Consider the following 13,831-nt stretch of genomic DNA (forward strand, 5'->3'; position numbering starts at 1 on the left):
TCTTCTTCTTCTTCTTCTTCTTCTTCTCCTCCTCCTCCTCCTCCTCCTCCTCCTCCTCCTCCTCCTCCTCCTCCTCCTCCTCCTTCTTCTTCTTTTACCCCAGAATTCCATCCAGGAGTTCTCCAATTTTCCTTGCTTTTAATGACGTTGATAGTTTCGAGGCATGATGGTGAGGTATTTTGTGGAACACAATAGTTTTCTGATCTAATTGCTGAGTGTAATCTCATCATGTCTGACCATAATCTATTTTTTAAAAGCTACTTCCAAACCTAGCCACTCACATTCGGGGTAGGGGGAGGATTAAGCTGTACCTCTTGAAGATAGGAATATGGAAGAATTTGTGGTTAAGTCCTTGGGCCTCACCTCCAAGGTGTTTGTTTCAGTGGGACTGTGATGGAGTCCAAGAATTTGCATTTCTAACAAGCTTCCAGGCACTGCTGCTGTGAACGGGCTTGGAATTTCACAGAGAGGCCTGTACAACACCTTATAGTGTTCGACAAGCGGGGAAATCCTTGTGATGGTTTGAGCTCAAGAAATCTAATGATAATTACCACCAGAATCAAACTGGTTTGAGTTTCTAGATGAACTGTTATCATGTACTAAAGAAGAGCAAAAGTGTCTTATAGTTGCATTAGAGAAGATTTATTTTATTTAATCGTCACAACTGTAAGGGAGAGGAGTTGTTCATCTCCACCCGGCACTAAAATAACTGAGACACAGAAAGGCTAGGAGCCTAGTCTTAGGTCACACAGCATGCTAATGATAGGATCCAGTTTAGGGTGGAGTCGTGTGAACCATGGACCAGCCCAAGTTTCCATTATCCAGGCCTCTTTCACATTATCTCAACTTTTTGGACCGTGACACTCTCTAGAGAAGTATTAAATTAGGCACCTTGATTTTGAGTAATTAAAACATCAGAATAAATCGTTTTAAAGTAGCAGTTAGTGCGACAGAAGAGGAAATTCTGAAAAAGCTGATGGATGAGTTCAGAAAGATGCCACATAGGTGGAAAATCTCTCTCCACCAACACCCAGTTATGGTGATCTTCATCCATAACTGCTACCAGTAAAACTCCATCTGCAGGTAGCACCCAATAAAGTGAGTGAACAACCACGGGCCATGCCTTCTTTTTGTCTGCCCATGCGCTCCAACCACAGTCAGCGCTCTGCTCTGTTGGTAAACTGCCCTTTAGAAAGGTTGGCACTAAGTCCCCTTAGGCTTTTCTTTGAATGGAGAAGACAGTGTAGTTCAGTTATCAATCATAGTTGTGCTTGGAAATCCGGAAATCCGGGAAGACCACAGGATGTTTCTGCATGCACGTGCTATTTTTCTTTGAATTCAGGTAGAGTTACAACAACAATTTTATAAAGCAAAGAAGTGGGTATGTAAGGACCCAAATGAAGGCATAAAAGCTTTACACTAATAATTGGGTTAATAAGAATGGTTTTACCTTGCTTTGTAGTTGATGTTTACACATTATCAGAAATGAAGTCAGTGTATGGTGGTATTGGCTAGAGCAACCAGTATTTCATATAGCCACATTTGGAAATACCGATTTTATATGCTGAGCCATGTATTCAAGTTCTCTATCATGCAAAGAAAATTCAGCACAGTGTAAACATAGATGGATACCTGCTCTCAAATAGTGGTGAAACTGAGTCAGGTTCTATAGTGGTGTGGTGTTGTGAAATAATGGTCACTGGTTCTAATTTGAGCCTTTTCAAAGGATGTGTATGTGAGGGCATGAGGAGGGCAATGAAATATCTATGATGAATCCCATCCAACTGTTGGGATGCGGGAATCTAGGACGCATAGCAAGTGTTAATGACCTTTATTTGTAATGGACTCCTCCAATGGTGGTAGCAGTGAGAGGGGCATGAAATAGAGTTAGTGATCTAAGTATATTGGGCAGTGATTGGCTCAGGTGGTAACTGGAGGACTAGGGCCTGAAATTGCAGCCGGTGATGTAACAATCCTTTTTTTTGTAACAATCGGTCCAAAGGTATTCACCAGACTGAAGGAGGGCAGACAGCGAGCAGAGCTCCTGAGGTCAGGTTAACTGATATTACAATGAATTCTGTCCAGTGGCCGGGGTTGGGGGTAGGGGTGGGAAAGCCAGTAGCTTTTATGTAATTCTGTGCAAAGGTAGTAGTATTGTTGGAGGGGATAAAACAAATTATATAGTTAAGGGGCAAAGAATTTGAAAAAGCCTAGGACTGCGAGGAACAATTTAAAGCGGAGCAGTCAGCTGATCTGAGGAGGGCCTTCCGGAAAAGGGGCCCGGGGTTGGAAAGGTTTAGGGCAGCGCTAAAGATCGTGTTTCAGGACGTGGGCTCCCAGCGTCCTCCAGATCTCCAAGCACCTTTTGGTCTTGGAAGACCTGATCTGGGGAGGGACCGGCTACTGCCAGAGTCCCGGGGACCAGGGTGAGAGCCACGAGAGAGGGCGGGAGGTTTGTGTGTGTTACCGGGGCTTTAAGAAAGCTTTGGCGGCGGCGGCAGCCAATCAGCGGCGCGCGCGTGCCGCCGTGTGCCCCTGGCGCCCCTCACATCCCACGCGCGCCGCGTACGTGCGGCGGCAGACCCCGCCTCTTCTGGGCGGGGCTTACGAACTCGCGGGCAGCGGGCCACGGCCGCCTTCACTGCCGCCGGTGCTTGTTTGGGATCTGCAGCAGCGACGGCGGTGGTGGCGCCAAGGCCGAGTCCCAGGTGGAGGTAAAGCCCCGCCGGCGCCGCCTCCGCGTTGCGGCTCGGCGTCGGCGGCCCCTGCGGCGGTCCGGGACGTCTCGGCGGATGTGCGCAGTGCCTGAGTAAGGATGCGGCTCTTCTACCGGCTGCTCAAGCAGCCGGTGCCCCAGCAGATCGAGCGCTACTCCCGCTTCTCTCCGTCACCGCTCTCTATCAAACAGTTCCTGGACTTCGGTGAGTGCGACGCCGCGGGGCAACCCCCCCCAAGGCCCCGAGGGAGTGCAGGAGCGGCCATCCCGGGCCCCGCTTGCTGCCGGGGCTCTTCAGCCTCAAGGCAAAGTCCGTGGGAACCGCCTGGGCGGGGTGATGGGGATACAAGCCTGGGGCTCTCCTGGGGCTGAGGTTTCGGGTTTCAGGAGGTGGAGGGGCAGGGCCTGACACCCCCATGCTCAGCTATGTCCAGGGACCCTCGTTCCAGTTGAAACTCTCAACCCTTGCTTCAGATCTACTTGACTCAGACCACTCTGTCCTTAAAACTTGAGAAAGATCTCTTAAACGTTTTCATTTTTAGAGTTTTTAATGGTTGGGTAAGACGTGTTTAGAAACACCTTGAGGTTGAGTAAATCCTGCAGTGGCATTTTGTTCCTTTTCTACTGTAAGGTAGCCTGTAGTGGCCTGACCTGAACGTCTTCATTATGATGCCTTATAACAGTCAAAGTCGTGGGCTGCAAATGCCTTAGATGTTGGGCAAGAGTTGACTTGTGGGCTGCAGAGCAGGGGTTCTAGGATTGCTCTAGCCTGAGTGTGAGCAAGCACCTTTACTTGGCGTCCCTTGCACTCTGTTGGCAGCTTGGTTTACGTGGATTGGGGTGGGAAAGGAGAGGACCCCAATAAAGCCTGTGGCCTAATTTAGATGGGAATAGATTCTACCATCTTCCATTAACTGATCAATCGTGTTTCCCCAGAGGATGTCATTCCAACTCCAGCAGGCGGAATGCGGTTGTGAAACACCTGAAAATAAAACAAAAATGGAATTCAGCATTGCCGAAGGAAAATCAAGATGACTTAGGCTTTCCAAGCCTAGAACTGTTTAATTCATTTGATTTAAAAATGTCATGGGGTGGTGTCAGTTGGGTATAAAAAGTGCAAAATTGATAGAACCTTCTGGGAAGACCAGATATGCAAAATGTGATGTTGTCTGTACTTGGGCGTGGGGGGCGGGCATACAGGATGGAAAGAGGGTGGTATAGGTTAAAGGTTTAAGCAGATGCCAAACTGTTTTAGAAATCAAGCTGACAAAGACAGATGATAAAAATCTAAGACAAGTGAGCAATTGGCATTTTCATCTTAAGTTTCATTTTCAAAAGCTTTTTCAGTAGTTGGACCCTATTCTCTCTCTCTCTCTCTCTCTCTCTCTCTCTCTCTCTCTCTCTCTCTCTCTCCACTTGTAAAATGTTTTAAACATTTTATTTATGTATGTTTTTGTGGTTGTTTGGACTCATGTGTCATGGCGCCTCTATAGAGGTCGGAGGATAACTTGTGGGAGTTCTTTACTTCTATCATGTAGGTCCCAGAGATCAAACTCTGGTGGCCTTTACTCACCGCGCTTTCTTGCCCCACCCTACTTGCAGAGTTTTAGAGGTTTGAGGCGGGTTCTGATCTCACAGCTTATAATGAAAACCTTGCTATTGTTATAAGTAGGCATGTTTTTCTAACTTATTATGAACATAGAAAACTTTTGTTAAATAAACTGAGACAAATTGATTCTCAGTAAAAAAAAAAAAAAAAACAAAGGGAATCTTGGTCACTCCCACATTCAGTTTGTGATCATTCTATTAGTGTACTTGAAATTTCTGTTAATTTACTTTTCTGGCAGCTAGTATCTCCAGTGTTAATAGGCATCTTGGCAAGGACGTTATTTGAGTAGGAAAGTTGCAGTAAGGAATAGATAGTGTGGTGGTGGATAATTTATGGGGCAAGTATCTAGAAACAAATGCTCGCTATTTTAAAAGCCTTGAGATCAGTGGTTTGGGGCAGGGCCTCATGTTCTGACTTTCTGGTGTTAGTAGTGTAGGGGTGGAATATAGGGCACTGGTATTTTTAGAAGCCCCCAGGGTCATTCTAAAGTATCATCAGAGTTAAAAACCATTAACTAGATGCACTTCTGACTGATCTGCTGTTCCTCTTACATCTATGTGGAGTATTTGTTTAAGCCTTTAAAATAAGAATTTCTTGAATTATATCTCTACTAGAAATTCGGTCTGCAAGAATAACAAGTATTCTAAATGAAGTATCATTTCCAAGGGCAAGATTAAGAAAAAAAATCAAATGTAATTATATGTTCTTTTTTGGCTCAAAGTGACAGTTCCATGGTTCTAAATTCAAAAGATGCCAAAGGAACTGGGCAGAAAAGGTCTGTCTTTTTTCTACTTCTGTTGACTAGTCTTGCAATTTTTGCCTAAGTTTCACTTATACATTTATTCGCATCTTGCTTTTTAAACTTAACACAAAAGAACTTTCTTTATATGTACCTGTAAGCTTCCTTTTCATTTCTATGACTTTTGAGAGTTCATACAGCTGTAGCATAGTTAGACAGTCCATAATTGATGGCTTTGGGGATGTTTCTAGTCTTTGCTAAGACAAGTACTACAGTGAATTATTGTGTACATTATAATTTCACGCATGGCTAGGTATAGATAGACTACAAATTCCTAGAGGTGACCTTGCTGCATAAAGAAGAATGCACATTTGTAGTTTTGATGATTGTGAACAAATTCCTTTCCATAGGAGTTGTCTGTTTATCTACTGGAAGTTTCCAGGACAGAGTGCCTGTTTTCCTGTACTTTTGATAGTGAAAAGTCATGTTTACACAGAAGTGGTTTTTTTCTTCAAGTAATCTTGACTTTTCATTGTGGACGATTGTAACATATACTTACTGAAAGCCCTGTGCTATTTGTATATGTTTGCATATGCAGACTGTTAGGGTTTCTTATTAAAGTTAGGTATATTTCAGAAAGACAATTTTTACTTTTTACCCAGTACTCTAATTTTTTCTTTTGAGTTAACTTTTCTTTAAAGATTTGGTATATTCCTATGAAACCTTCTATGGGAATCTGTGACATTGATCTGTGTTGGTTTTCTGTGTCATTTGGAATCTCTTTGGATAGATTTTTCCAGAAAATAATTTGGCATCAATATATTTTGACCAGTGTGGATAGATGAGATAAGCACAGCTCCCTTCATCCCCTTTCCATTTAGAAGCCCATTTTTAATTTTGTGCTTTTAAAAAATTTCCATTTGTATTTTGACAAGTTTATAAGTGTATATAATATTCTTATTACTTTCTCCCATCCCTGTTAACCCCCATCCCACAGTCCCTTTCCTAGGTTCATGACTTTTGGGTTGGTTTTATGATCCATTTAATTGAACCAGAGCTGTCTGTGTGACCATTGGGTTGGAACTTGGTAGGGCCATATTTATTGAGGTAGGGTCTGAAAATTCCTGTGTAGACCAGTCCTCAAATTCAGGTTTGCCTACCTTTGCCTCCTGAGTGCTATGATTAAAGATATGTGCCACCATGCCTAGCTATATTTATTTATTTTTGAAGCAGTCTTACTTTTAGTCCAGGCTAATCATGAACTCAGAGTCCCTCTCGATGGTCTTCTGAGTGCTGGGATTACAGGTGCACACCACTAAATGCAGCTTTGATAGTAGTTTCTTAATGGTTTGCCTTTCTTTCTTGGTTTTCATCTTTATTCTCCATCCTTCTCCCAACCTCTATTTTAGGTAGAATTTCATTTTGCTAGAACTGACCATGTAGAACAAACTGGCCTTGAACTCTTAGTGATGCCTCTGTTTCAACTTTCTGAGTGCTGGGGTTACAAGCATGAGGCACCAGACCTGACTTCCACCCTCTTCTTGATTCAGTTAGCAGATAGTTTATTTGGTCAAGTTTATTTCTTAGCTTTATGGCTTTGATTTTTCAGTTCATATTTACCTTCAACTTATTAAGTCTCTCTAACATTCTTAGATCAATTTTGTTCTTTTTTTCTTTTTAAAAACAAGCAGAATATGATTTTCTTTTTTTGTCATTGCCTTTTATTTCAGGTCTTTTCAATTGTTTTAAATTTTATATTAAATATATATGTGTGCTTGGCCTGCATACATGCTTGTTCCCCTTGCTTGCCTGGTGCATGTAGAGACCAGAAGAGGAAGCCAGATCACCTTTACAGACTGTTACAGACTGTTGTGAGCCACCATGTAGGGACTGGAAATTGACTCCAGGTTCTTTGGAAGAGCAGTCAGTGCTCTTAACTCTGAGCAATCTTTATTTCAGTTTCTAAGGCTTAAGACTGGTTGATCAGTGCTTTAGCTACTGATATGTTTATTTAACTCTTACCCCAGTCTTTTCTGTATCCTGGAAGATGTTTATTCTTTTATGAGTTAAGGTTAGCTTGAAAGTGTTGAAACTTCCATTGTTGGTTTTTTATGTATATTATCTTCAGTTATATTGAATGATTGCAGAATGTTCTCTAGGTTTTTTGACTTATTGATGTTTGTTGTTGTATGTGTCATTTTGTGTGAGTATTCCTTGAACAGCAGAAAGAAGAAAGAAGGCTATTCTCTCTTCTCAGGCTACATAATTATATATACCATATTGTTATTTAGGCTTTTTATACCTTGTTAAAAATTCACTTGCTTTATTGTTGACCAAGTGAGAAAAGTTAGTCTTATTTTTTGTTTTGTTTTTGTTTGGTTTTTTTTGTTTTTTGTTTTGTTTTGTTTTTCAAGACATGGTTTCTCTGTAGTTTTTTGGACCCTGTCCTGGAACTAGCTCTAGTAGACCAGGCTGGCCTCGAACTCACAGCTATCCGTCTGCCTCTGTCTCCTGAGTGCTGGGATTAAAGATGTGTGCCACCACTGCCTGGCGAAAAGTTAAGTCTTCTAGTTTGATTCTATTTTTCCATATATCTCTTAGTTTCTGTCATATGGTTGTTAATATGATCCTTGGTGCTTGTTAACTGTCATGTCCTCATGGTAAGTTGTAGCTTTTAGCATTACTATTTTCATGCTTTTTGGTCTAGATTCAGCCTTATGTGATGTTGAGATCTTCTTGTTGTCATTATTAGTTTCAGTTTTTCTGAATTACTTTGCTTTAAATATTTTTCTAAATGTAAAGTTGGCTTTACTTTGTAACAGTTGTTTTTATTTATATAGCAGTTTTAGCCTGAATATACATATTGGTAGAAGTCAGTGTATCTATCGGTCATACATAATGGTCAGCATCTGCAAATTTTCCCTTTTGTTTTTCATGCCTTAATATTTTTCCCTGTCACATAATTTATTTCTTTATTTTACCTTATTTTTTATTAAAACTTAAGTTTGAATTTTGATTTCATTTGTTACAATTATTTCATTTTCATAATTTTTAAAGATTATTTTATGTAAGCATTTTGCTTGCATGCTCTCTGCTTGATGCCCTCAGCGGTCAGATGAGGGTGTCAGATTCTCTGAAACTGGAGTTAAGGATGGTTGTAAGCCTCTATGTGGGTGCTGGAAATAGAACCCGGGTCCTTTGCAAGAGCAACAAGTGTTCTTAACTGCTAAGTCATCCAGCCCCCACTTCATTTCTTTAGACTAAATCTCCCTTTGTCCAGTTATGATCTCTGCCTGCTAGCCACATGGCCTTCTTGAGCAGTTGAAATGTGGCTAGAGTGGCTGAGAAACTTAATTTAGTTGAAATTTAAAACAAACTTGATTGAATTCACTTTAAAATTGTGTGTGTGGGTGTTCAGATGCACGTGTGTATATGGTGTGGCAGTCCAAGGACAATCTTGACTCTCCTTCCTTGGGAATTAACTACTTTGTTCTTTGAGACACAGTCTCACTTGCCTGTGGCTCACCAGGTTCACCAGAGAGCCAGTGATCTTACTGTGTCTGACCCTGCAGCAGGAGAATTGTAAGTCTAAGCCACCATGCTTGACTTTGTTGTTGTTGTTTTGTTTTTCAAGACAGGGCTTCTCTGTGTAGCCCTGGGTGTCCTTGAGCTTGTCCTGCACACCAGGCTGGCCTCAAACTCACAGGGCCTGCTTCTACCTCCCAAGTGCTGGGATTAAAGGCATGCACCACCAACTGCCCAGCTGCCTGACATTTTTAGGTGTCTTCCTGGGGATGGAACTCAGGTTCTCATATTTGTGAGGCAAGTTTTTTACTGACTGACTTATCTCTTCAGCCCTCAGTTAATTTCATGTTTAGAATAATTTTGAAAGAAGAATTAATTTACCTTAACGAGTATAAACTCTATGGAATCTAATTATAGGCCAGTTCTTTGTGAAAGAAGTACAGCTTCTAAATTGTGATGTACTGTACGTGTATGATACATAACAGATGGCAGGTAAGTAATATAAAACCAGTAAGGTATCTCTTTACCTTATTGATGTGCTGAGGATTAAATCTATATTCTACATCTTCCATATTGATTATGTATTAAAATATTTTACATGTGTCAGGATAAACAAAATATTAAAATACAATCTATTTTATGTTAATATAGCTGGTAAGAAATTTTAAATTGTATGTGTAGTTCATATTCTGTTGGACAGTGTGGTTTCAAATAGTATGTTAATTTCTTAGTGGGAACACTGTAATACCACATTTTATATACAAAATAAAACTTCTATTGGTTTTGCTTTTTAATATAGTTTTCTTGGGGGAGAGGGAGTCCTGAGACAGGGTTTCTCGGTGTCACAGGTCTGGCTGTCCTGGAACTTACTTTATAGACCAGGCTGGACTTGAATGCACAAAGATTCCCCTGCCTCTGCATCCCTGGGATTAAAGGCATGCATGCATGCACCACCACACCTTGCTTAATATAGCTCTTACATGTTTTGTTCTGTTTTACTTTTTTTTGTAAAGTCTCTGTATTTTGGACTAAGGTATTGTTTGAATGGCCCTTAATATTATGGTGGTTCTTATACCATTTGTACAGCCCTTCAGTTCTGTCCCTTAAGTATTGTTTCTTTGAGTCAATAATTCTCTTAATGATTTGCCTTCTGATTTTTTTTGTCTTCTGATTAAGAAAAGGCCAACTTGGACTATTATGCAGTAATTAAAGAAGCATTCTTGTGAATGTGGAGTGGGTTGGCAGTAAACAGTTCACACCTTCATTGGTTTTCATTTTTAGCCTCACTCTGTTTCTGGTCCTCTCATTAGCAACTTTTGTCTCCTCCCTGCACACTTCCTTCTCATTTATTTATTTTTCAGTTACGTTTACACAGCCTCACTTGTAATGAAGATATTCCTGTTCTTTGCTCTGGATTTTGTCTTAACTCCTCCCTTTCCAGTGTGTGAATGCCTGCCCCTTTGTAGCTTCTCGGCTTCCTCAGCTCAGGTTTCTCTGCACAGCGAGCGCTGGAACTCCATAAATGACATGGGGGTCATTACATCACTTGCCTATAGCCTCTCCACATAACAATACAGTGCCTCCCAAATAAAACCACCAGAAAGCAGACTGTTGTACAAACCTCCTCTAGCTTTTCACAGACCTATGTGCTTTGCTATCTACCCGAAACACCAGCTCTGTGATTCCTATAGGCTTTAGCTGCTAGAAGGCAGAGCCAGTTCCCTTGTTCTTGCTATTCTTGAGGTTTAAGAGCCCAGCTGCCTTTGGCTTTGCTTTTGAAAGTATTTTAAGACTCTGTTACCCACAGAGATGTTGACTTCGGTGCCAAATGCCTGCTCTCTGTAAAGTCTCAGGTTTTTAAGTCATCTTGCTCTTCGAAACTTGGTTACCAGTGCACAGAACAACAGTTTCATTCCTGGAAAATTGAAAGGGTATATTCAAAGATTGTGTTAGGAAAGAGGGAAACCATCTCATCCTTCTTTCTGAATGTTTATTTTGCTTCTTTAATGTGCCCAACAGATCTTTCCTGTGAGTGGAAAAGGTCTGATGCTGTGAGGGATTGCCAAGAATTAGACCAACCTGTTTAGAGACAGAAACCAACTATTTAGAATTAAAAGGGAAGGGAGCAATTTAAGGTCTGGATATTGTACTTAGCTTGTTGCACCTTGGTCATTGTTTTAAAAACTAGCTTTAGCCAGGTGGTAGTGGCGCATGGCTTTAACCCCAGCACTCAGGAGGCAGAGACAGGTGAATCTCTGTGAGTTCGAGGCCAGCCTGGTCTACAGAGTGAGTTCCAGGACAGCCACCAAAGCTACACAGAAAAACCCTGTCTCAAAAAAAAATATCTAACAACAACAATTAAAAAAGTTAGTCTTTAGGCCTTTATGATCTGATAGGCTGGGTTTTCATGGAACCTCAGACTTATTTATTAGCATCTAAATTTGAAGTTCTGACTTTGTTCCTTTTACAGCACTTGAGTATCTTTCATGTACTTGATTAGCTTTTTATTATTATCATAAAAGGTAGCAAATTTCATTTCGCGTTTTCATATGTATCCTGCTGTGTTGATCTTCATCTTCCCACTGCCCTGCTGCTGCCAGCCTACCTCCTCTCCCCGTCTGCTTTCATGTCACATGTGTTTTGCCACCCATATTTTCTCTCCCCTCCATTAACATGTCTTTCCTTCTAGTTTCATAACTTACACACACCCCTAGCATCTGCATACAGAGAAAACATTACTTTTGGTTTAGTATCATTTCCAGTTCTGTCCTATTTCCTACAAATATCATGATCTCATTTTTCTTTATGGCTGATTAAAATTCATTTGAGTATGTGTACATTTATCCATTCATTTACTGATAGCTGTTTTCAGTCTTTTTTTGCTGTTGTTAACAATGCAGCAGTAAATGTGTGTTCTTTGACTGCCCAGGAGTGGACTAGCTGGGTTGTGTGTCTATTCACTTTTCGAGGCACTTTCGTACTGATTATCATAGTGGTTGCTCTCCTTTGAACTCCCACTAGCAGTGAGTTAGGGTTCTTTGAAGAGGACATAGCTTCACTTACTGACCTTGTTGATGTCCTATTAAGCTTTTAGGAAATTGATCAGACTGTTGGCAAGATTTAGGAAACCTTACCTTTGTTGCTGGATGCAATTACCAAATATAACCACTTTCCATTTTCTTTATATTGTATTGCATTAAATTATTTTGCTTTGGTGATAATTCTGTCTCAAGAATTGGATAAATCTTTTTTTGGAATATATTTGTCTAAGAATGTCTCTGATCAGAACCTTTTTTTCTCATTGTTTTTTGTTAGTAGATGTTTAAGAGTATCTTTAAATTCACAACAAAATTCTGTAAATACAGAAAGTCGAGAGTTCTCTTGTACCTCCCAAACACACAGCCTCCGCTGCTTTCAAAATTCTGTACCAGTGTGGGACCTCAAGGAGCTGCCAATAGCCATTGTTACAACTAATAAGCAATCATCACCAAAGGCCAGTTGTTTACACTAGAAATTGTTCTTTGTGTTTTACTCTTGAGTTTTGACACCTCCCGTTTTTCTAAATAAAGCTTTACTGGAGCATAGCTATCTCATTCGTTAAATTCTGTACCTTTGATTTCCTCCACAGCAGCAGAGTTGAGTTCTTGCCAGAGACTGTATTGTGGTTTACAAACCAAAAGCACTTATTGTCTGGTCCTTTAAAACAAGTTTGACAGCCCCTGGTCTAAGGCGATTCAGTTCTTTCTTTAAAGAGTAAGCAGTGTTGCTCTTAAGCTGCATTTAAGTGATAAAGCTGTTTGTCCTGTGTCCTGCTAGCACTCAGCCTTCCTTATCTGGATTATGAGTTTTTGGATGGCCCAGACTTTTCCAGATAATCTGGTAGTTTACTTATGGAGTGTCTTGTTTCTGAATAGGATTTCCATATGAATGGCTTTGAAAGATTTTATAGATTTAATTTACAAAACTGTCACTAAAATTTAAGTATACTTGTTTCTCTACAGGGTTGCCAAAATGAGTTTTTTAAATTTTAATTGTAATGCCTAACATAGGAACTATAAGGGTTTTTTTTTTTTGGCCTGATTGCTGTATTTCCTGCATTTTTGTTCTGCCTAAAGTATGTGGTAACTGGAATCTGGGTTTTCAATCATTTGCATGAGTTCCTTGTTTTTGTGTTGGTAGTCAGTGAAGAACGCGTTGTCTAGCACAGTAGCAAATATGCAATGAGACTATGGGTGGCTCACCTGATAGTTACAAGTTTTCCATCTTTGACATATAAATTGGCATTGAAACTAGCATTGAATTATCCTTTTTATATGATATGCTTTTAGGGCTAATTTCCCTTGCTATTTCTTTTCCTGGCAGAACTGAGTTTGGTCATGGCCCATTTTAGGTTAGGTATCCTTCGTCTCTCTTGTTTTTCCAAGACAGGGTTTCTCTGTGTAACAGCCCTGGCTGTCCTGGAACTCACTCTATAGACCAGGCTGGCTTCAAACTCATAGAAATTTTCCTGCCCCTGCCTGCTGAGTGCTGGGATTAAAGGTGGGTGTGCCACCACGCCAGGCTTTAATTTGCCTTGATCATTGGTTCATCTTCTCTCTAAGGTTGTACCTTGTGCCATAATGAATGACATAAAATTGTATTAGACATAAAATTATGTTATATAAGTGGATATTGATATATCTTCTCTCTAAATGAACACTTTGAATTCTAATCCAGTGATTCTCTATTTCTGGCAGCAATGATTTTATTTTCATTCTTAGGCTTGGTCTGGGATTATGTTATAACATTTGCTTCATACCTGTGATGTCTTATTTGTTACTCCTGCTCGGAGGTCGGTTTACAATAGTCTCACTGTTGGGAATAAATGACCAACTCTTCTGCATTTTCCCACACCATGAAGTTTGATACTGTCTCATGTGGTGCCAGTCAGAAAACAGTAAGGCCCTTTGAAATTTGTGTCATGCTCCAATGTTATATTTTGGTAGATATGAGCATGTGCAAGCTTCTGTGTGAGTGTAGGAATTACAGGGGTGTGCCACCATACCCCCAGGCTTCTATCTGAATTTTTTTCTTGGATATGCTCTAGTAACAGAGAATATTTCCTTAAGTTTGGTAACAGTTATTTCTTGATAACCTGACTGATTTTATACTGACTGAGTTAATTTTTTTCCTGATTCTGCCACTTAAATAGAAAGTGAAGTGGTCATTGTTCTCCTGCTGTTCCTGTACTTGTCACACAGTG

The 13,831-nt window shown here is 40.5% G+C and overlaps 1 protein-coding gene across 1 annotated transcript in view; it reads left to right on the forward strand.

Moving 5' to 3' along the window:
* Positions 1-2,643: 2,643 nt before the first annotated feature.
* The window catches only part of Pdk3 (pyruvate dehydrogenase kinase 3), a 63,187-nt gene continuing 51,999 nt past the window's right edge, over positions 2,644-13,831 (forward strand). The window contains exon 1 of the mRNA XM_048449790.3: positions 2,644-2,921. Coding sequence (XP_048305747.1) covers positions 2,816-2,921 — 106 coding nt within the window. The 5' untranslated portion in view covers positions 2,644-2,815. The remainder of the gene's footprint in view (positions 2,922-13,831) is intronic.

Source organism: Myodes glareolus, chromosome X (genome assembly GCF_982192425.1).
Source record: "Myodes glareolus chromosome X, mMyoGla1.1, whole genome shotgun sequence".
Lineage (NCBI taxonomy): Eukaryota > Metazoa > Chordata > Mammalia > Rodentia > Cricetidae > Myodes > Myodes glareolus.